General features: G+C 35.7%; 1 protein-coding gene across 2 annotated transcripts in view; it reads right to left on the bottom strand.

Moving 5' to 3' along the window:
- YTHDC1 (YTH domain containing 1) overlaps positions 1-23,948 on the bottom strand; it is a 34,827-nt gene extending 10,879 nt beyond the window's left edge. For both annotated transcript variants that reach the window (XM_032632647.1, XM_032632645.1), the window contains exons 1-9: positions 23,543-23,948; positions 13,686-13,787; positions 12,990-13,318; positions 12,441-12,870; positions 7,815-7,904; positions 7,301-7,354; positions 6,639-6,733; positions 5,022-5,130; positions 4,823-4,940 (exon numbers count right to left, since the gene is read on the bottom strand). In XM_032632647.1, the coding sequence (XP_032488538.1) occupies positions 4,823-4,940; positions 5,022-5,130; positions 6,639-6,733; positions 7,301-7,354; positions 7,815-7,904; positions 12,441-12,870; positions 12,990-13,318; positions 13,686-13,787; positions 23,543-23,570 (1,355 nt within the window). In that variant the 5' untranslated portion in view covers positions 23,571-23,948. The remainder of the gene's footprint in view (positions 1-4,822; positions 4,941-5,021; positions 5,131-6,638; positions 6,734-7,300; positions 7,355-7,814; positions 7,905-12,440; positions 12,871-12,989; positions 13,319-13,685; positions 13,788-23,542) is intronic.
- Between the last annotated feature and the right edge of the window lie 646 nt (positions 23,949-24,594).

Raw genomic sequence — 24,594 nt, 5'->3', positions numbered from 1 at the left:
AATTAACATCATTCAATAAGGTTTCATCTATTTGTGCATAAAGTAATACCAAATTAAATAAATGCTTTAATTAAAGATTATATATATATATACATATATACAATATAAATGAAACTGCTCAAAACACATACAAAGATGAATAAAATAAAGAGCTTGCATTCCTAACCTTTCTTCCACAGCTTTTATCAGAGAGTAAACAAGCACACACAATTATTTTGTAAAAGAATGGGTACCATAAATAGAGTACAGTTTTGTTTTCAATGTGCATGGTCATATCTATTTTGGAAAGAAAGAAAGAACAATCAGAAAATGCTTCCTGGAAAAGGTGGCATATGGGATAAGCCTGAAAGAAAAATGACTCAGGAAAAGCCGTATGTAGAGAGGTAAGGCAGGGTTACATTTGAAGCAATGAAAAGGACCTGAGCAAAGACATAATGGAGAAGAAACAATACAAGCAAATAACCTGGTCCAGTGGACCAGCTATATAACCATTTATTCTAACCTTATGTGAATTTTCTTAAAGATGAATATTAAACTCCCAAATTTTACACAACTATTTTTAAACCTCAGAAAATATTTCGACATTTACAGGAAAAGAGAAGTATATCTAAAATTAAAGTATCAAGGTGGCATGATCTGTGGTGGTGGTGATGTGAATGTATGGGAGAAATGGGCAGAGTGTACAGAAATGCCTACTAGGTACTACTACTGGATTCCTCACCTTAAAGACATCTTACCTCACACATCAAGAGTGGTTCAATAGTGTATATACATACATAAAAATATGTGTGTATGTATCTACATACACACACACACACACACACACACACACACACACACACACACCCTTTACAGGGAAGGCAGGGGGAAAGAGACTATCATTAAGCTAGAATAAGTCCATACCAAAAGCCTAGAATATCCAGATGCAGATCTATAGTTAAAACTGTACTTTAATAGCTTCTCAGATTTTTCCTCTCAGTTGCCAGTTAAAAAAAGGTTACGGAAAGGAATAAATAACCTACAACTACGAATGTGTAGGACGGTTACAAATTATTATTGTACAGTTACCACTGTTATTTAAACATTAGCAATGGAATACCCTAGGTCCAAAAAAAAGGCATATGTTGAGCTGTTTGAGTCACTTAGGGTTAAAATTCTTTGGTGGCACTGGTTCTAACTAGATTCTAGAGACCTCTGCCCACTGTTTTGACAAATTAATCCCAGACTGAAAAGCACAGAGAACTATGAGGCCTTAGGAAAAACAGGCTTAGATTAAGACTAAGAGAAACTGCACATCTGTGGTCATCACAATTATAGAGCAGGCATCCTAAAAATCAGCTTTTGAGCAGACATGTAATGAAAAAGCCTAGAGATGACTGTCTTTACTGTGAGTACCCTAGGTAACATGGCAGTGATTCTCTGACTTAAGGAGCTTAGAAAATGGGGCATATTTAACAAAAGAACATGAAACTGTACAGAGGCTCTTACGTACTGACAGCTGTTTTGGTCATTAAAACTAAAAGGAATAATATCGAGAAACCATGAAAGAAAAGAGAAATGGGTTATCTGGAACGGACAAGAAAGAGGTGAGGTTAAAATACAATATAGTCAGTAGATTTAATTCTGGTTGAATGACATTCTATAGATTTTAGCCTTACTTTGATCTAACTCCCAGCAGCAACTTAAGTCACTTTTTAATGCCTCCTTTCCTATCTGCTACCATACACCATCTAGTTTTAAACTCTGGTGTGCCTACAGGTTTGAGGTGCATGTAACAATTCTGCATTTTAATAATCAGATACTACTGATGCAGGTGATCCAGGGACCACACCTCAAAAAACTTAAGGCTAGTTATTATTAAATCCAAAAGGTGCTTAAATAAAACTCTAATAACTATCATATCTGAAAAGAAAATATATTAATAGCAGTTACTATTACTGATAGCAAAGCCTTCAGGGTTTATATTTATTAAAGTTTCATCCTTTTAACACTGAAGGTCAAATGTAATTCTCATTTCACACAGAAAACTAAGAGTTCAAGTGACTTACTCAAAGAAATGTCAATGTAATAAGAACACATGCCCCCTCAGAACTCTGAAGTATTTTAATATTACTCTTTAATGCACTTATAAGTATTTAAAAATAAAGTTAGTTTTTTTTTAAATTAAGAATATTCTTTCCAGGTAAACCTAAAACTTACTTAACAATAATAAAAAACATTACTACACAAAATTTTACACAAAATCTTAGCAGAATGGACTATTTGGGTTTGTACCTCTTCTGATGCTAGCTATATATATTTCAAATGAGTTAGTAAAAGAGCCAGTAAGTCAATGAAGAAGAAAATGAAGACGATAATCTGTGAATAAATTAAACTCATCTTCTAAAATTAAGAAACAAATTTCCTTATCAATAATCTGAAAATGAAGGTTCATAAAAGTAACATTCAAAATAAAATTTGCTACCACCAATCTAAAACTGGGTAATCATTTTTCTCCTAAAAAAGCATCACCTCCAAATATTTTCCAGTGACACCAATAATGTTTCTAGTCATTAAACCATAGACTTAACAAATCTCTCCTTTGGCCTTTACAGTTATCCATCCAAAAAATTAAGTAAAAATGTCTATCTCTGCTAAGAAATAACTGGCACCTTGTCTTCCCTATAAACTGCCACCAGATTTTTAAATTTTATAATTTTGATTATGATTTAACTTTAGAAATTAAGAACTATAAATCTATATTTTAAAACCCTGGGTACAGTGGAGTATGGGAATATCATCTATAGTCTCACCACCCTAACAATGCATTCCAACATTATAATTATGTATCCTTTCATTTGTTGTATCTTTCCATGTTATTACATGGACAATTATTTTTGTGTATTACATTTAAGTGACAAACCATAATTTACTTAACCAATTTCCTATGAGAGAATTTAGATTGCTTCTAATTTTTCCCTATAGAAAGTAATGACAGGGGCTTCCCTAGTGGCGCAGTGGTTGAGAGTCCCCCTGCCAATGCAGGGGACATGGGTTCGAACCCTGGTCTGGGAAGATCCCACAAGCCGCAGAGAAACTGAGCCCATGCGCCACAACTACTAAGCCTGTGCTCTAGAGCCTGCAAGCCACAGCTACTGAGCCCAAGTGCCACATCTATTGAAATCTGCGCACCTAGAGGCCGCGCTTCACGAGAAGAGAAACCACCGCAATGAGGAGCCTGCACACCGCAACAAAGAGTAGCCCCTGCTAGCCGCCAACTAGAGAAAGCCCGCCTGCAGCAACGAAGACACAACACAGCCAAATATAAAAATAAATTTATTTTAAAAAAAAAGTAATTACAGGATGAATAATGGTGATATATTTATATGTGCATATAGCTTTTTGCTACTCTATTAAACATCAACCTAATACACTATCTCTACTGTATCACTGCCCATTTTCATAGTTCCTCACTGTCCCACAGCAAAGGTTTATTAACCCCTTAGGCAGGCCCACATTTCTACCCATCTTTGCCTTTTGTTCTTCTCTTTAATGACTATCTGCTTTATTTAAAAGGTGGTTCCCTATCCTATCCACACACCCCACTCACACCCCCCACCCCATGTTTTCTGATTTCATGTCTCTTCTTTGTGCTACTTTGCCTTCTGAATATGAACAGCATTTTTCTTTCTTATCCAATTCCTCTATCCTCATCAAAAATCCACCTAAGCCAACTTAATGATACAAAAAAATCCATATGGTCCCTTTCAGGTAATTCTTATTTAGCTAAAGTTAATTTTACAGGTAGTAGATTCGTGCATGCCATATAAAGTTCACTTAAATAACTAGCTTTTCATATTGTTGAAATAGCTTTCTAAGCCCAAGATGGAGCCACTCCTGTCCAAGGTGCTAAGCCAGCAAACTGAAACTTAGATAACTTTCATGCTCCACTTGACCAGAAATGCAATATATCCAGTCAGTCAATCCCCAAATGCCAAGCCAACTCTGGGCTTCCTCATCCCAAAGAAGGTTGACTGTGTGGTCCCATCTAATCAGATATTTTCTTATTTGTCTGTTTCTTATTCTTTACTATTTATCCTATAAAAGCTTTCTGCCTTCTGCCCCATTTTGCAGTTCTCAACAAGAGACTATCCATTTGCTGAAGTGTTAAGTCTCTCTGTATCATCTAAATTGACTTCTTTAATCATTTTTTTAAAACAATGTACAATCGTTCAGTACGGACAAAAAAAGTGGTAAATAACTCAGATTTCAAAGTAAGTCTACTTTTCTAACAAACATTTAAATCTTAACTACTGCAGTTTCAAAAGGTCACAATGCCAACTAACATGATTTGCTCACTTCCTTAAACACTACTTGTTCACAACTAAATTACTCCAAAATGCTCTATTAGCCAAGTCAAAGGGTGACTATTTTCCCACTCCACAGTAATAAAATGGCATGTTAAATCACTAAACATAAACATGTGCTAATAACATAAGCAACTGTCTGATTTGTAAATTTACTGCCATAATACTAATGCAGAGAACAAATGAAATACATAAAACTCTTGACTAAATAAATCTTTGCCCTATGCATTCTACATTACATTATAAAGGTGGTGAACAATACAATCTAAGCATATTAATGTTACTTTTACTTTTAACATTGTTAAATAAACTCTATAGATCCCAATCAGCCTAGGAATGACACCAAAATAAGGGGGAAAATAATTAGAATAATAAATTAAAACTAAATAACTGTGGAGTTTTAACATTATTCTCAACTGGTAGCCCATTCAAAACAAGAGCAACTTTAATTATCTACACTGAAGTGTGTAATTTACCTGCAAATCCAGTCAATTTTAAAGACGCCTCCCAGCATTTTAGCATTCATTCCTGCTGGAAGTACCCAATGTATAGGAGATCCTCCATGGTGTGATTCTGAAGAAAGTCTTGCAAATCCTAGGGGAATAAATCACAACATGATATATAGATGCAAATATAATTAATGTTTTTACATATCCAAATTATTTTTACTCTTACCTTGAAATTTTCCACTCTCTCTCACAGAAAATATTAAGATAACACTCCTTGCAGATCTGAATGCAGCATTTAATTTCTTCTCATTTACTGGCAGTGTAGACCATACACCCTATATAAATGATGTAAAGATCAAAGATTGAAATTAATGTAAATCTTTTATGTTTCCAATTACATTTGCAGAAGACCAAGGTTACCAATAAGCTATAATGAATAAATGTCCTATTTATTCATAGGACATTTATGAATAATGTATGTCAAAATAATGGAATAATCTATTAAAAACTTGGGAAAAATATGGAGAAAATTACCAACCTTAACAAAATCATTAAAACAACTAGTAAACACACGGGGACAGGGGGCAATCAAATCATATAGGCTAGAATTTTAGATAATAAAAACAATCACCTACAATTTAAAATCAGAACCATTTACTGTGGTAAAAACATTGTGTTTGAAGGTGAATCACAACGTGTACATTTTTTTCTTTAAAAACTGTGACTAACCAAATAATTTAAAATGATCATGTTAATAAATCCATAAGTGAAGAATTTCTGTCAAGTTTCTAGCATTTCTCTCTTCTTTCTATTTAAGTTCAAATTTTCATGTATCAATAGTTTGACTGAAGAGACCTGTGTTTTACGTTGAGCTGGAACATAGTTATTATTTCCAAAGCATTTTAAACAATTCTTTGATCATGAAAGATTAAGAGGCAGCAATGGTAATGTAAACCAGAACCTCTAATTCAGTTTAATCTGCTGATACATACTAGACCTCATTCTTACTAGATGCTTAACTACTTCTGCCTAAATCCACTCCAGCTAAAGAACAGAATAAACTTCCACTATTTAGTGTATTATTCCTTCCATCTGTAAAATTTAGTGGGTAACCCTCAACTTAAGTTAGAAATATAGGATTATTAATATTGACAGAAATACAGTTTAAAAAATGCTTAATTTTAGTTTTAACTTTCTCAAAGTCAGTAGAAACTCTTAAAACAAAAATACAAAAATATAAGAATAGTTGGTATAAAAAGTAGATGCATTTTTGTAACAAAAACATTTTTAAAAAAATTAACCTTACGACATCCTATAGCAACTGGGCATATCCCTTTTGTAAAGCCCAGGGTGGGGCTTTAAACTAAAACTAACTCTTCCCTTTTCTTCTAAATCCAAGTGATCTTACTTCTAAAAGTAAAAGAAACTCCCCGGAAAAGAATTCAAGAAAATCTCAAGGTGTAAAACAAGCAGCAATATAAAACAAAACTGGTTAACTAAAAAAACTTTATAAAATTTATTAGTATAATAAACTAGCAATTGAGTATAGAAACACAAAAATCCAAAGAAACACGGCTTTTTCAGTACAACGTATAATTATATATTCTTCAAATATTGAGTATTTTTAATTCTAAACTCATCTTCAAAAGATTTAAAAGAAAACTCAAATTACTACTAGGTTGCCTAACCAGTCAAAAAAGCAGACCCTACATGGCAACTGGACTATGGATCTCTAAAGCTTTAATGAAAATTACAGTATGTCATGTACTCAAGTGATACTCAAGTCCACCTTCACATTTAAATTTTCAAGATTAGGATATTTCAACAGAACTGATGCTAATACCTTAGCTTTGGCAAGGGACACATTCTCATGGTTGTTACTCTTTATGAGAAAAAATCTCGCATCCTGTAGGACATATTTGAGTTTACTGGTTTGATCTGAAAAAAAGAAATCCAAATTGATTAAACAGAGGCATTATCACACAGAGGGATATAAGTTGTACTAACTGAAATCAGCCCTCCAAAACCCAGCTAAACTTTTAAAATTCATAATCACCCATTCAACCTAGAAAGCTAAGCCACAACACATAATAAAGCAAAGCTAAGAAAGACACCAGCATTTTGCAAGAAGGCAAACCTAATATAGTAATGTTCTAATATATCAGATCCATATTTTTAAGTGTGAAAATGACTATAAATATTATAGATCTTTATCACATTAATCATTTAAAATTTACTAATAGACCATTATGCTACTAAAATATATATACCATCCACTCTGTCCAAAAACTGTTAAGATGTCCTAAAATGTCTGCTACTGTTCTGAAAGATACCCAGTAAGAAGTGAACATGGAGCTCTGTGTAAGACTAAATTATTTTTTTCCCTTAATGTAATATATCAGAACATTACTACATTAAAACCAACTATTAATGGGGAACCAATAAGGCAAAATAATGACTTTTAAGGAAGCATGCAATGAAAACAATTTCAAATTTAAATGATACCTTTTCGGACAGCACGAACGGAAGATGATAATTTCTCATGCTTCTTTTCTGAACCTGTATTTAGCCAAAGTACATTTGTTCAGATTGAGCTTTAATAGAGATAAGACAAAATTTCTACAGTCTTGTCACATAAAGTTCTCATTCAAGACAAATTATTCTTCCTGGCGCACCCACACACACAAAAAAAAATACTTCTCAATGTGTACGAGTGTTTTGCTTTTTGGGTTGTTTGGATGTTTTTAAAAATATTTGAACAGTTTCTCACTCAGAAAACTAGTCACTGAATCATCATCTTCCAAGAAAAAAAAAAGTGAAATTCCACTTAAGCAGTAACAGAACAGGATTAAAATAATAAGAAAAAGCTTAGTTTCCTCTAGATTTATTACACTGAACATGCCAGAAATCAATACTAATGAATATTAACAAGTTCACGCTAAACTACAGCCTCCACACACTTTTTACAGCAGATTACATTAGAATCAGTCAGATATGATCACAAATAAAATGAGAATACCTGCATATGACTCTGATGCAGAGCTTCCACTTCTATCAAAAACAATAGGAGATATGCCTCTAGCTCTCTTCCTTTCCTTCTTTTTCTCATCTAAAAAAGAATTCAGACAAGATTCTTAAAAACATTACAATATAGGTACCGTTAGTCAAACAAGAATGTATCATCATGCATCTGGATTTTGCATAATCCCTAAGTATTATTCATTACTAATCCTTCCTGACCCCCTCAATTTCCTAAGATATTCCAATTCAGACACTGTTCAAATACTAAGGACATTTTGTTATTTCTCCTACCAACTTTAATCAAATAAAAATACACAGCTATAATTAAGAACTACTTATCCTATATATAAAAGGTCTTAAAGTTCTAAAAGAGAAAAAAATTCTGCAAAGCAAACACAACTTTTCTTTCAATTAAATTTACGGTGTTCCCTTCTATGAACCAAGTACCACTGTTTTAAGTCCTCTTTTTAAAAAGTATACTATCATTCTTCATCACAATTCCAACTCTGATTCTATCTTAGATGTCTGATGAACCCCAGAACCCAAAGCCTTTCAATTTTTTTTTTTTTTAAATTACACTATAGTAAATTAGCGACTCCCCTCTGGTTGCCACTGCGTGCTTTTGTATCTTCAATTCCATTCTTCCTGACCACTTCCTTCCTGAATTACTGCTTATTTTCAAATTCAATTTAAAATTTATCTCTAAAATCTCAGCGATAGTCTATGTATTTCTATTAAAAAGCTGGGAATCTTCAGTAGACAGAAGAGGTTTGCATTACCTATAAGAACCATTTCAGGCTTAATTTGGAAGCATATAAATGAGGGCCTAAAATGGAATTAGACTCTCCTGTATCTGTTGGTATTTTAATTACACCACTATAAGCACCTTTACTTTTCAGCTAGAAGGAATATGATGGGAGAAAATGCATATACTTATTTTTATAAAAGTTAACAGAATGTTGAAAAATAATAATCAATGATCTTTCATACAAACTCCTATTTTAAAAGCTTTAAATAAATTATTTCCCTTAATCCTCATAACAAACTCATGAGATACATAATACCCATTATTCTCATTTACAGAAAAGGAAACCTCAACTTAGTGGTGTGGTTAGGCAACTTGGCTAGGGTCTCACAGTTCCTGAGTGGCAGAACCTAGTTTCTAACTTGAAAGTACAAGCCATGAGCAAGAGAATAGAAAAGATATTTTACTTCTATTCTTGAAAGGGGATTCTAGGTTTAAACTAGTTTAAGATGGAAAACTCCAAGGACAAAAGTTCCTTTTCTTTTAGTTTAAGCATTTTTCCCTTTGTAATTTACTACTAATTCCTTCTGCAAATAGATGTTAACAAGAAGCTTGTAAATGATGCTGATTTTCCTAACTTAAGGCAAAAAGGAAAGGCAAAGCAGTACATATTGGCACAACTTCAAAGCCAGGCCCATTTAAAGCTAGCAACTTGGGAACATAATGAAACTTATATAACTAGCTATAGAGAAAAGCATTTATTTACAGGCTTGTTGGCCTTGAATGATACCTGACCTTTACGTTTTAAAATCCTCTCCCTCAGGGTAAACTATAAGACTTCAAGAGAATAGACTGAAGCCTTTTAGTATAAAATGACTGAGAATCTCGCCCAAACAGATAACAGGAGTTTTTGTCATATCCCAAATCGCTTTCTCATCTATGTCTGTTTTGTTCACTGACTACACATTCTTATATAGTGTTTGGCACAAAGAAGGAACTGAATTCACTGAATCAATGAGTATGACATGTACATAAAGAGATTAGAAAAATAACTGTTTAAAAAATTTATTTTAATTATTTCTTTCAAAAATTCTAGCATGTTTCTTTTATTCTTTTCCTCTTTGAACAGTTAGGGATCTAAGCATTATAAATTGTTGACAAAGGTAATACATCTCTTCCTGCTGTTTAAAAATAATACTTTACGGTTCTAAGTACTAAAAGAATCTCTCACCAAGATGATGCAGGGACTTCCCGGGTGGTGGAGTGGTTAATAATCCACCTGCCAGTGCAGGGGACACGGGTTCAAGCCCTGGTCCGGTAAGATCCCACATGCCGCGGAGCAACTAAGCCCATGCGCCACAACCACTGAGGCTGCGCTCTAGAACCCGTGCACCACCGAGCTCACTTGCCTAGAGCCCGTGCCCCACAAAAGGAGAAGCCACCACAACGAGAAGCCCATGCACTGCAATGAAGAGCAGTCCCTGCTCGCAGCAACTAGAGAAAGCCCGCGCACAGCAATGAAGACCCAACACAGCCAAAAATAAATAAATAAATTTATTTTTAAAAAAAAAGATGCAGGAAATATAGTAGAAGCAGAAGATCTCGCCCAACAATTTTTATGTAATGTTAAATACAGCATTACCATGAAAAATCTCCAAGAATTTATTATCTTTTTTGTATAAATAACCTTCACTGCTCTTAAGTTTATGATCTCCTCTCCCGACTATTATTCTCAGGTCAAAAAAACAATTGAGGGCTTCCCTGGTGGCGAGTGGTTGAGAGTCCGCCTGCTGATGCAGGGAACAGGTTCGTGCCCTGGTCCGGGAAGATCCCACATGCCACGGAGCAGCTGGGCCCGTGAGCCATGGCCGCTAAGCCTGCACGTCCGGAGCCTGCGCTCCGCAACAGGAGAGGCCACAACAGCCAGAGGGCCGCGTACCGCAAAAAAAAAAAAAGAAAGTCATCTAACAAATAAACCTTTAACAACCACCAAGTGTGTCACTTTTATAAGGAAATTACTGAAATTTTGAGAAAAAGTAAGGTAAAATAAACTGGAATCTAAAAAACTCAAGACACAAAAACTAAACTGTGACCCCTTGTATTTAAAAATCTTTAAAAACATTTTTTACCTCTGGTGGAGTTCCAGATCCACCCCGTTTTTCTCTCACACATTATTACAAAGAGAAACCACTCCAAAATAAAAATAATAATGTCCTGCATACTAAATACAGTCTTTAAAAAATGTTCCACATAAGAGCTCTTCCAAAGAAAAGCCACAAATTTTCCTTTAATATGGAAAGTAAGAGTTCCAGGCAGGTATCTCTTTTATAACAGTAAGTCTCTTAACAGTTTTAATATCCAGGTTTTATAAAACTATTGGCTACCATTCAATCTGAAATGTCTAATCCACAAAAAACATAAAGTATGAATAAGTATCTTGTTAAGTATCAGCATCTAGGAACTTATTAAAAATATAAATTATTTCAGGCCCTACGTATTTATATGTCTCCCTCGTTTGACTTAAACAGGATAAACGTTCAAGTCTAAGAAATATCGTTCTTAACAGGGACACCAAAAAGGAGATTCCTATAATAAAATGTTCCCTACTTTTACAGGTTTGACACATTCTCCACAATAAATGAACATTCATTCATATTGCCAATGCAATTTTTGTTCTCTATCCATTATCATAAATTACAAAACGTATATCCCATCAGTTTGCAAAAAGTATTATGGGATAGTAGAATTAAAGATTCCACAAGTTTTTTTTTTATATCAAACCCAACTACTCATCTATTCAGTTTAACTCTTTAGCCCCCTGTCAAAACCTATCTAAACTCCCAAACCTAGAACTCTAGTGAGCAAAAGGCTAGAAGCACTTCAGCTGCCAATTAGAAAATACCTGGTCATTTGCTCTTATCATTTACACTATATCAAAAATATGATTTACTAACAATGTACTACACTAAAATGATAAAATTCTATAATAATGACATTTAACTATCATATATATCAAAAGAATAGAATTTTTCTTGTATTCCAATATTTAGTACATTTGGCCTATGTAGGAGATCTGGCTGCATCTTTACATAAGACATAAGATGAGTATAATCATCACAGAGTGACCAGCGGTCTCTAAGTACCCTGGCCTCTCGTTGCTCTACCCTCTGAACTTCCCCCCAAAAGAGGGCTCCCTCAGTCTAATGACTGCAACTACCTACCATTCTCATATTCAAGTCTCATGGGTCAGATAAAGTGGCAGGGCATGTAGCATTGAAGGAATGACCCAAGATGCCTCTTACCCAGTCTCTCCACAATAATTTTATACTCTTATTTTCCATCTGGTACCTTTACACCCAGCCCTCTGGAGACCCTGCCCGTCAGTCAACCCACAGGTACAAAAATGAAAGAAAAGTTTGTGCTCCCAAGAGAAAAAGAAAGTTATTTTGGTTTCTGTTGCCACATGATGGAAATCTAGAGGCATTTAACATGAAGATATTTTAATACCTAGCAGACAGGTTCCATATGAATATACTTCAAGTACATCAGTGTTTAAATAAGCTGTTGTTGACTAGTATGGAAATCTAAGAATTTATAACATTAAAACCTCAAATACATTTCCTTATAGAGAAACAATCAGACTAGTGTATTTATAATACAATCAATTTGTAGCTGGGAAATGCCTTTTAAGATATGTAAATCTTATTCAAGTACATTTATAATACTCAAAAGCACACTATTAAAAAAAAAAATCACAGGACAGTCTTACTAACATCCCCCCCATTGCCTCAAAAATTTTATAATTCAATTTAAACATGTTCAAGAAAAAAAAACAATTAAAAAAAAAAAAGACAAACCTTTACATATAAAAATTAGTACCTGATCCATCTGTTCCTGAACCAGATCTGACAGACCCATCCGTGAAGGAAACAGATTCAGAATCGGAGTCGCTAGCCTCACTCCGGGTGTCATAATCATTTCCCTCTTCCTTCTGGTCTCTCTCATCCTGTTCATATTCTTCTTCTTCCTCCTCCTCCTCTTCCTCCTCCTCCTCCTCTTCCTCTTCTTCTTCCTCCTCTTCCTCCTCTCCATCGTCATCCACCTCTTCATCTTCCTCTGCATCTTCTACTTCTTCATCTTCCTCCACATCTTCCGCCCCTTCCTCCTCATTCTCAGTATTGTTGCCTTGCTCATCAGAAGAACCACTGCTGCCAGTCTCATGGTCAGAGCCATATTCTTCAGAGTTCACTTCCTCCTTGGAAGATTGGCTGGATCTGCTTGCACGTCTATCCACTTCAAGCCCAATTCTCTGATGTTTAAAGAAAAAGGGAATCAGCAGTCATATAACAGACAAGGTCAGAGTGAATAAATAGTTCTAGCCTCAAAAAGAACTGCTTTCTGTATTATATCTGCAATAATATTTACTACCTCAGAACCATCTGGTGTAGGGGATTTGACCCTCCTTTCAGGATCCCTCTTCCGCAGACATGTTTTCTCAGATTGACTCTTATAAGGTTCTCTGGAGGCACTACTTGACAAACGAATCTTCCGATCAGCTTCTAGACGTTTGTTTCTTTCAGATCGTTGATATTCCTCATTTTTATACTCTGTGACTGACTTTCCTTTTGTACTAACCATTCTTTTGTTATTGCTAACTGATGAGCTCAGTGGCTTAGAAATCAATTGTCTTGAATGAACAGAAGGCTTTTGTCGCTTTGTGTCAGTAGATTCCATTCGGTCACTTTTTCTTTTTGAACCTTAAAAATACAATGAAAAATATATATATAAGAATTTGGGTATTAGACTTATTTCACCAAAGTTTAACAGGTAAATATATAAGAGAATAAAAGCCTCACTTCTTTAAAATGTTTTCTGAAATACCTTTACTCCAAAGTTAATCATAAAGAAAACACAGCTTTCAAACACTGGAATAAATACATGAGACATTTCACACGTTTGGAAAAAAATATATTACTCTCATTCACATGGAATTGGGTACCACTGCTTCTTATGATTGTGCTTTTGGTGGTAAGTGCCTCAAGGAACAAGTACAAAAGCAAAGACTCTTTCTTAAGAATTTGATCTCTACTTTGCTATTTTAACAAAAATAGAAATCTTACATACCCTTTTTCTCATTTTTATCTTGTTCACTCTCTGGATTATAGAGTTCATCGTCCTGTTCTGGTACTTCAGTCAAAATATCATCTAGAACATTAAGTTCTCCATCTGGAAGCAAAAGATTAAAAAGTAACAGGGAAAAATCATTAACATTAAGCATTTATTTCTGAGTACTTACTGTGTTGAGGCTACGGAAGTATGAGAACATAACAACCTTCAAGGAGCTTTTATTTCAGGATCAAGACACAAGAATAATTCCTATAAAAACGATATAAAGTAAAGGATATGATGCACAGCTCTGGTCTACAAAGCCAGGAGTATATATCCCATAAGGTATGAAAGGATATACTGGGGTACAAAAAGAAAAAGTGAGACCTTCTGTATTTGTAGTTCATCCTTTAATGTCTAATGTTTGTACCTGCTTTAAAATGTGCACAATAATAAAAATACATGTGTATAATTTTTAAATAAACATACATTTATCAAAGATTGTATACTCCGGGCAGAATACTTATTACCATTGTACAGTCGAGAAATCTGGCACACTCCAGCTTAACCAAGCAATCAAGATTAACATCACTAGCAGTGGGTCAAATCAACAACATGGAACCCCTGGAATGATGCACTATGAATAGGAAAATTCTGTGATATTCCTATGCAAAACCTAAACCTATACGAGTAAACAAACTTCAAACCAACCCAAATTTAGAGGCATCCAAAAATGTCACAGTTCATTCATGAAATACAAACACTAAGGAAATACTTCAGATTAAAGGAGACTAAAAGATACAATAACTGACACAGCACATTATCTGAGACAACTGAAAAACTAGTGAAATCTAAACAAGGTCTGTAGATTACAAGTATCAATGTCAATTTCCTGATTTTGATAGTACTACAGTTAAGTAAAAGAGAATTCTACTTTTTAGGAAATACATACTTAACTATTTAGGGGCAAAGAAGCATCATGTCTACAACTGACAAAAGAGGGAGAAAGAATGAGGCAGAAAGACAAATGTGGTAAAAATGTTAACATTTGTGGAACGTGGCTGAAAAGCAAAAGAATTCTTTGTACTATCCTTACAGCTATCCTGTTTGTCTGAAATAATGTCCAAGTAAGTTAAAAGAAGAAAATTACTGACGGGGTACACAATCAAAAACATTTGAGGCTGCTGGCATGGACTATAAAAGTATAACTTGTTCAGACAAGGAAACTATTGACTGTAATTGATACAGTCAATGATCGTGAAAATTTAGAACTCAGTTTTATTACCCCATCACCTTCCCTACCCCCAACCCAGTCCAACTGGATAAAATAAGTCTTAGAAATACATGCAACTATGTATTTACTACTTTAAACTGATTTTTTTTTTTCAAATAAGGCACTAAAGCTAATGGTAAATGTTTTGAACACTAAATATCCTGGCATCAAAAAATATCTTTCCAAATCTAAGGTGACGTAAAGAGAGGTATAAAATCATAAAAACTGATGAGATAGGACAATTGTATCACAGCTCCAGCCAAAAAGGAAAGCCCACTAAAATTATAGCAAGGATTATTAACCTGAGGTCTATGAACAGGTTAGATGGAGTTCAAATATCCCAAGAGGGACAGAAATCAGTGACTCAAGAGAACTAAAACAGATAATGTAGGCATAATAAGAAGGAAAGCAAGGTTACACAGGATATGGAAAAGGTAACAATGTATCTTCCTCTGTGCTTGGAGTCACTGCTGCTACTTAATAACATTGACACATACACACTACTATATATAAAATAGATAACTAATAAGGACCTACTGTACAGCACAGGGAACTCTACTCAACTCTCTGTAATGGCCTATATGGGAAAAGAATCTAAAAAAGAGTGGATATATGTATTTGTATAACAGATTCACTTTGCTGTACACCTGAAACTAACACAACATTGTAAATCAATTACACCCCAATAAAAATTTTAAAAAAACACTGAAAATTACCTATGCTTGGAATAGCATGGTAACTGATTTCTTTGAGTGGTAAGAATGCTTTTCTGTACTTTACCATTTTTCTAAAATGAATACATACTATACAGACTGTTAATCATTTTTATTTACTTATTTTCTTAAATGGTACTGAAAATCAAGATATGCCAACCAAAAAGGCTTCTCTCATCCTCTGGGTTCATGTTTTCACTGAGGAAATTCCCTCAAGACCTGAATGGTGGCAAACACAATTTTTGGACGTTATATTGTAAATAAAAAATAAAAACATACAATTTGATTTTTTAAAACCCAAGTTTTTCAGATATTCAATGATTCTTAGGTCAAAGCTCTCTAGTCAGTAAAAAGTGGGTCCAACAGATCTTGAAAAATAAGATATCTGTAGAAGCAAAAGAAAAAAAATACAACTAGGACAGGAAAATAGGCAATTAAGTAAATACAGTGCTACACAAATCTTTTCATGAAGTACTAGTTCTTGATTAGAAATATCCACTTCAAAAGCCTGAACATTCACATGAACTTTTATACATGCTAAATCCAGACATGCTAAACAAGGAATGAAATAACTGTGCAGGTTAATTAATCAATTTAAATTTCAGACATGCCTAAATCATGGTTTCCCTATAAAAAGGGTATTACTGTCTTAAAAAGCTTTAACAAATAATTTTATTAGTCAAATTCAAAGATTGGTTGCAGTTTTAGAAAGCATCTACAAAATTAATCAATACTTGCTTTTCTAACATTTTATCACTTTCACACATATCATACATGACACACACAAGGTATGATTTAGATCCAATACTCTGCAGATAAAGAAATAGAAGCTCAGAAATTCAAGTTGAGCAAATTCACACGTCTAGAGTTCAGGCTTTCTAAATTTACGGTTAAATCAGATGGGGGACATTAAAATCATCTTTTTTTTTTTAACATCTTTATTGAGGTATAATTGCTTTACATTTTGTGTTAGCTGCTACTGTATAACAAAGTGAATAAGCTACATATATACATATATCCCCATATCTCTTCCCTCTTGCGTCTCCCTCCCACACTCCCTATCCCACCCCTCTAGGTGGTCACAAAGCAGGAGCTGATCTCCCTGTGCTATGCGGCTGCTTCCCCCCAGCTATCTATCTATTTTACATTTGGTAGTGTATATATGTCAATGTCAATGTATATATGTCAACTCTCTCACTTTGTCTCAGCTTACCCCTTTCCCCTCCCTGTATCCTCAAGTCCATTCTCTATGTCTGTGTCTTTATTCCTGTCTTGCCCCTAGGTTCATCAGAACCCTTTTTTTTCTTTAGATTCCATATATATATGTGTTAGCATACAGTATTTATTTTTCTCTTTCTGACTTACTTCACCCTGTATGACAGACTTTAGGTCCATCCACCTCACTACAAATAACTCAGTTTTGTTTCTTTTTATGGCTGAGTAATATTCCATTGTATATACGTGCCACATTTTCTTTATCCATTCATCTGTCGATGGACACTTAGGTTGCTTCCATGTCCTGGCTATTATAAAATAAGCATCTTTAAACAAAATATAAGAAAACAAAACTACAAAGTATCACTGAAAGGTCATGTGCACTAGTAGATTAATTCCAAATTAGTGCACCAGAAAGCTCCATATTACCAACATTATAGCACCTTAAATTTACTTTAAGATCAACCATAACATCCTCACTTGATGGTCTGCAAATTTTTATCCATATTATAGTCTATGACATCAAAAACCTAACTGTGGTTTTATCACAGTATCAGCCAACTAATAAGACCTGCAGGACAAATTCAGCCCATGGCCTATTTTTGACTGGCAAGATATAAATGGTTTCTTCATTTTTAAGGTTGTGTTTTAAAAAAAAGGAAAGAATATATGACGAAGACCTTATGTGGCCCACAAAGCCTAAAATATTATTTTCTATCTGACCCTGATATAAAAGATCACATTTTAATTTACTTCTCTCCACCACTGAAATCGCTTATATATTTGCTGAAATATGATACATAGGAGCAAGAGATTTGTATTTGGAAGCAAGAAAATCCAGGTCATCATTTAAGAGCTAGGTATCTTTAGGAAAGTCCCAGTCTGAGCTCCAGTTTCTTCACCTCTGAAAAGAGGCATTTAGAATAAAAAGATCAGTGTTTGGGGAAGGGAAGGGGGTGGACAGGGCAGTTATTTGATGCTTCTGAACCTTTTGTTAATGACTAGGGTACATTATACACAAAATCTGGTCCAGCACATAAAATAAAATCCTCTTTTCTCAATAAGACAAATGCATAAATGTTCCTACTATCTACTGCTGTAAGTTTAACATGCTACCCCAAAAACTTGGTGACTTAAAACAATACAGTAATTTACTATTATTGCTTATGGTTCTGAGGCTCAACTAGGGTCTCTCACGCGGCTGCAGTTAAGGGTTAGCTAGAATCATCTGAAGGCCTGCTTATTCACATACCTTGGCTGGGAAGACTCAGAACAGCTGGGGTTCCTAGGGCACTCCTTTCTATGGTCACTCTCCCCCATGACAGCTTCAGCGTAGGCCGACCTCTTTCATGGTGGTTTAGAGCTTTCATGGTGGTTTAGGCAGAAGCTCAGCAACAGTGCCACAGTATTTTATTCAGAGACAATCACAAAAGCCTACTCAGGTTCAAAGAGAGGAGCCATGGACTCCACCTATTGTTGGTTGAAATGTTAAATACTTGATAGATGTTTTCAAAACTACCACCACCTGTTTAGTTTTGCTTAAACTTAGGGATTTTAATTATAAATATAAGGAGTACTCTTAAAAACCAAAATCTCGTTTAAAAAGGTGAGAGTTCATAGTATTGGGTTATAAAGCTAACAAGCTGCTTCCTCTGACCACTTCATTCATTGGCTAGAGAAAGGAGTTTGTATATATTTTAATTCATGTTTTCAATTTAAAATGAATTAGTTATAAAGAAAGATTATTTTAGTAGTCTCAGAAGCTACTACTATTAAAGACTATCACTGGCATATCCTTTTTAGAAAGAAATAACTGTCTTTAAGCGATAAAGTAACATCCACCGGTTCTCTAGGGTGACTCTCTTTAAACTACTTTAATGTTTTAAATCACTCACTTTATCCTGAAATTTAGCATTATTATCCTGTATAGTGATATGTACATATACAATTTCTTCACAGTAGTTTGACAGCAGCACCTTAAGAATATCAGCAATAAAATGAACAAAGGCTAGCAAATGCCAGGTTAAGAATTCTATATAAAAAATAACTCAAATGCAGTATTTCTACAGTTAAAGCACTTCATTTTTTTTGAGAAGTCTACATAAAGAACTATACAGTCTTTTTTTAAAAAATCCTTTTAAAACCCTGAAAATTGTGTTTTAGATGCCACAACAAAATGAATTTTTCCACAATATGTCAGTGCAACAAATTAACTCAAATGAAACACAAACAGTATTTCCATTTACAGCTAAAGTTCAAATCCATTCAAAGTTATACACTAACAGCCTGTAGGATGAATCTAGCTCTTGGATGCTTTGTTTTTCAAAGTGCCAAGGATTTAATATAAAAATCCAGACCCTACATTTAAAAAAAAAGACTATTTGATCACTAGGGGCCCAGACTCCCATCTGAAAAAAACCAGATGGAGCAGTCCTGATAGTCTTCTGTTAAGACACAGAGAAGGTAACTTATGTCACAGTTTTGCATGAGACAATCTGGGTTTATGCCCCATACATCAGTGTATTTACTAACATTGCCTGAACATATACCATGCTTACCCCTTTACTGTCTATAACCTAACACTCACCATTACCTATTGTACTAAGTAAGTACTTTATCTGCCTGACCCTAGAATGCATATAAACCCACAACTCCTGAACAACACTGATGTTAAATAACAGCAAAAAAATTTAAGGTTCAAGACACTGAGGCACAGGGACACCAAACTTCAGTTTTAGTATATGTGATACTTTGTGGATGAGTAGGAATGCTAAAGGGGACAAGCCTATTCAACTCAAGTGGATTAACTGCCTTGAGAGAATACAAGTGCTATGTCGGATCTTACAAATTTTCGAGAGGATTCCCAAATTCAGATTTTTATTTGAAATTGTCTTTTAAATGCTGCCTCAATTAAAAACAAAACAAAGCAGGCTACTGCTAGCTTGATTCCTCTATGGAAATGCAATAATCTGTGAACGTTTTGCATTCACAATATATGATGTTTTTATACGGACTTCATTATCATCACTTGTTAAGCAAGCATAATCTTAGTTATCACAAACTATCAATATTATTAACAAACTGAGTTTTGGGAAAGAGGTACAGATCCATGGGTATAGGAAGCAAAACAAGGAAACAAAAAATATCCCAAATGAAGCCCAAAGAATTAAAGTACTGTGACTTAAATCTCAGTTCTGAATCCAAATTTAATGCTGTTTCCACTCTACCAGAATTACACCTCAACCTTGAAATTCCTGGCCCAGGAAGGCCACAAACCTTAACTCCAGGGATATCAGTGTAGAAAATTAACCTTTATCTGAGACGCAGTTCATTTTTTTGACCCAGGAAGCTTCTGGGTCAGGAGATACAAAGTACTATTTATTTCAGGATCCAGCATCAGACTAAGACCTGAAATATTTAAAGAAAAAAAAAATAAAAACCTGGGTACTTAAATATACTACTTATTTTGTTTTCCAATACAGGGCACCATAATACATTACAGTTTTTATTTTAATTCACTTAATATAGTTTTAGTCAGGTTTGGCAACGTAGCAAGATTTCCTGGAGCCTCCCCTTCTGTTGTGTTGTACATTAGACCAGTCTCTGTTACTTTTTTGTCACTCAAAACCGTCATTCTTCAAGAAGTGTAGAGACTTGGATTTCCTATCCCATCCAAATTTCCTGTCTTCCAAAACGCATACAATTGAAGTCTAAGGAGGGCATTTGTAATTTTTTTCTCCTACTTCTATTATGGGTAAAATAAATATATCGGAATATCAAATACATACTCTATGCTTTACAAAGCCCTAACTAAAGTGGACCAAGTCAGTCTAACCCTAAGGACTTACTATAGTGAGGGCTACAGTGTGTATATACATATATGTGTGTATATGTAACCATGCATACATATTTATATGTATTTGCCTGCATGAGTGTGTGTACGTATATAATTTAAACTGGGAAACTCTTAACTTTGGACATCAATAGCAAATATCACATAACTAGTCATAACTAGTCAGTCATTAATGAAGTCCAACCTTGAGCTAATGATTTACAATCTTCTAAATCATTTATTCGAGGCACTGAGACATAATTACTGTACACCAGGAACCTAGTAAACAAGACATACTCCTGGCCTTCATGGAGCTTCCAGTCTGGTAATGCAGAAAACATGTTACTTTCAAAAGTGGTACCTCATTATCCACATTTTAGATACATTAACCTTGTATAATTGTTCTTCAGAGAGAAATGTTTAAGAGCTTAAGAAATAAAATATAAACCAGGTGTTTATAATGTAAAACGTAGAAAAATGGCAATTAACACTAATTAATACCACCAACATTCCAACATCTTCCACATCCACTTTTTGGACAATCACCACAGGAATCAGGAAGCTGGCAAATTCTCCAGTTATAGGCTTCACTTTCTAGGTATGGGTATTACAGCAGCATTTATAGAAGGTAATGTCTGCTTATTACACAGCTAATGTGCAAAGCCCAATAATCCAAGGACTTTACAACTGAAAGTGTTGTAACTGCTCTGTAATTTATAGCAAATTTCTGCAACTTAAACTCATTTCTTATCAAGATCTTACACCACTTAAGGAATCTTTCAAGAAAGGACTTAAGGTTTGTGACATGTCTAAGATTTGTGACAGGGCTTACCTTTACAATTTCCTAGTGTTTAATTGTCATCCTACTGATGACAATAAGTACTTGGCTTCCCATTTTTCCTTGTTCAACATGAAAAAAAAGAGTCAAGCATTAATTCTAATTCTGGCTATTATTCTAGCTGTTTGACAAAGATCAAGAAAGTGAGACACCCTAGGCCTCAGTTTCCATACATGCAAAGTGGGTTATTCTAGAAATCTGCTCATTCCAAAATTAAATAAGCAATTCCAGTAGGTATGTATCTGCTAGCTTTCCCAGTAAACTAGAGACAATCTTAAACTATAAGTACTTACATCATAAATTCTGAAATGAAGCTGAATTATGAAAATTAATTTTTTAAAAACTACACAAATGTGAGGCCTTTCAGAAGCTGGACAATTTAGCTGGACAATTTATCCTGAGTATTGCTAACAGGTGGCATTACTACTTACCAATAATAGTTACAAAGTTTATGCATTTAGACGTTTTCATCACTAAATCCGTTTCTAAAACAAAATTTATAAAACATCACCTACTTTTTTCCTCCGTGTACAATATTGTGTCTACTCCATAACTGACTTACAACTATGTTCACCTTAACAGACACTGAACTCTTGAGAAGTACTGAGCTTTTACTCATTTATCTAGTTCATCTCACCCACCACAACCACCACCCACTCCCAGATCATAGATTACACTCTGAAACAATCAAATGTTGACTGAATTAATTCTTCCTGATTAAAATCATCTACTTAATACTACTTTACTACTAATTAAAGCAGTTTCTTTTATTCACTAACACCATGTAATCCTATGATCACATTCCTTCTGGACTTCTCAAAAGGAAGGGAGAGGGTTTTTAGGATTCGTTTAAGGAAGGAAAATTAAACTACTAAAACCTAATCACCCAGCTGCTTTGAGATAGGAGCCATATCTTAAACATATTCCCACCCACTCCGTTGCCCAAGCCTGTCCCTATTATTGAGCAGTTCACTGATTCATGAAAACTCTTTTAAGGAGAAAAATGAGAGGTCACAAGTCTAATGGAACTTGACTCTACAGCCCACTTAACAAATCCTCCCTCCCCCAAATCAATTAGCCACACAAAAGAGTAGATCCGTAAAATACAGGACAGCAGCTGGCCAGATTTTTATCAACTATAACCTTGCCAAATCTATCATGGTAATCTTAGGGTTGTAAAAAACCTTAACGTACCATCCAATCTAGACCACTCTCCAGACTTGTACTGATTCAGGATCTACATTAACATTTCCAGGGCTTGGAAGGTCGGTATTTAAAAAGACATGACATTTCATTCTGGCAACATCAGTTCTTCCCATATTTAAAGTAACCGTAGCCCTCCGACTCTCTACAAATTATATCCATTTGTTCCTGGTTGTACCCTCTAGGAACTACGCACAACGTGTGTCTATCACAATAGTGGCCAGGATTTTTCCTGCCTGGCCTAAATCACATAATCATCTTTTCAAACATTACGTTTTCCAAAATAAGTATATGAGGAACCAAACAGGCCACTTTGCCTATTTAACAGAACAGCCATAAGTTACTCGTAGACATTTTGCGAAATTATCTACCTATACCACTTCTTAAATATGCTTACTTAGTAGATTACCAGCTTTAAGGGTATTAAGGGTTTTCGAAATTCAGCCTAACAGAAAAGGCTGTTCTGAAGATACGCATTACATCCGCATGCCACTACCAGGAAATAAACCTAAGGGCCTGCAACTCAGAACAGGCCTTCTCTCAGCCGCGCCCAGGACACATAAACGTTAAGTGAAGAAGGGAATTAGGATTAAAGAAAAATCCAAGGCTAGATGAAGTGTTAGGTTATGTGGAGACAGGACGAAAGGGCAGGCCTGGTCTTTTCCAATGAGTCCAAGCGCCTCGATGGAGAGACCGGCTCCGCGCGGAGAAAGCTAATCTCCCCTACCCACAACGACGACCACGGCTCCGTCGACCCACTCCCGAGCCCCGCCTCCGCCCATCACCTTTCTCCGCACTAACCTTTCTCCTCTCGGCTGTCGGCCGCCATTGCTCCCCTCTTGTTTCCGCTGCTGCCGCCGCAGCCGCCACCGCCGCTTCGACGCGACTCGCGCGGGCGCCGCAGCCGCGGCAGCAGAACCACAGGCGCGTCCGTCAGTCCGTCCGCTGGGCTTGCGCGCTTCGCACGTTAGCCTCTACCACGCACCCTTCCCGACCCACCCTTTCTCCCCACTTCTTCCCTTTCTCCCTTTTCCCCTTTCCTCCTTTCACTCCTGCCTCCCCCACCCCAGGCCCAGCCTTCCCGTTGGGGCTTAGGAACGGGAGGCGGTAACGGGGAGGGAAGGGAAACAGATGGCGACAGCGGGCGGTGCTAAAATGGAGCCTGCTTCCTGCGTGAAACAATCCCCCTCCCAAAATGCCCTGCGCTGTTTACGCTTCTTTCCTCCCTGGGAACGTCACAGTGCGGAGAGGGCGGGGTGGCAGGTCAGGCAAGAACGTGACGTAACGTCAGCACGTTGCCCCGCCCCCCGCAGCCCGGAAGTCCCTGGAATGAGTTCTATTTCTAGTGATAAAAGTCTCCCAAGTTTACAGGGAGCCTGCTGCGCTGGGTATTCCCAGGTGGCTCAGGTTTCTCACCTGAAGCGCCTATTAACGGAGCTTCCAGCCTCAAGAAAAAGATGGTTTCTGTCGCTCCGCGGGACACCTGATTCAGTTCTGGAAATTGGAGACTTATTTAGGACAAGTCTGGGCCAGTCCCTTTGCAGCCACCACTTTCTACTCTAGGTACCGGATGTACTTTCTTGTTTGGTGCTACAGGCTTACCCAAAGGCAGCACAGGACACAACCAGCTCACTTGTCACAAAAGCCTACTAGTTTCGTTTTTAACTGGGGAAGGGAATTATATTGTATTTTAAAATAGCTTTGTAATTCACATAAATTTGATTGAAACATTTATCGAGGTCCTGGGGTACACAGTTGATTTAAACAGACTATTGAGAAATTAAAACTACAGAAGTGATGAAAAATTATTTTACATGATATGGTAAGATCTGCGAGGAAACTTGCTTAAAGTT

Source organism: Phocoena sinus, chromosome 5 (assembly GCF_008692025.1).
Source record: "Phocoena sinus isolate mPhoSin1 chromosome 5, mPhoSin1.pri, whole genome shotgun sequence".
Taxonomy (NCBI): domain Eukaryota; kingdom Metazoa; phylum Chordata; class Mammalia; order Artiodactyla; family Phocoenidae; genus Phocoena; species Phocoena sinus.
Note: the sequence above shows the minus strand (reverse complement) of the source record. Positions and strands in the feature narration are given on the sequence as shown.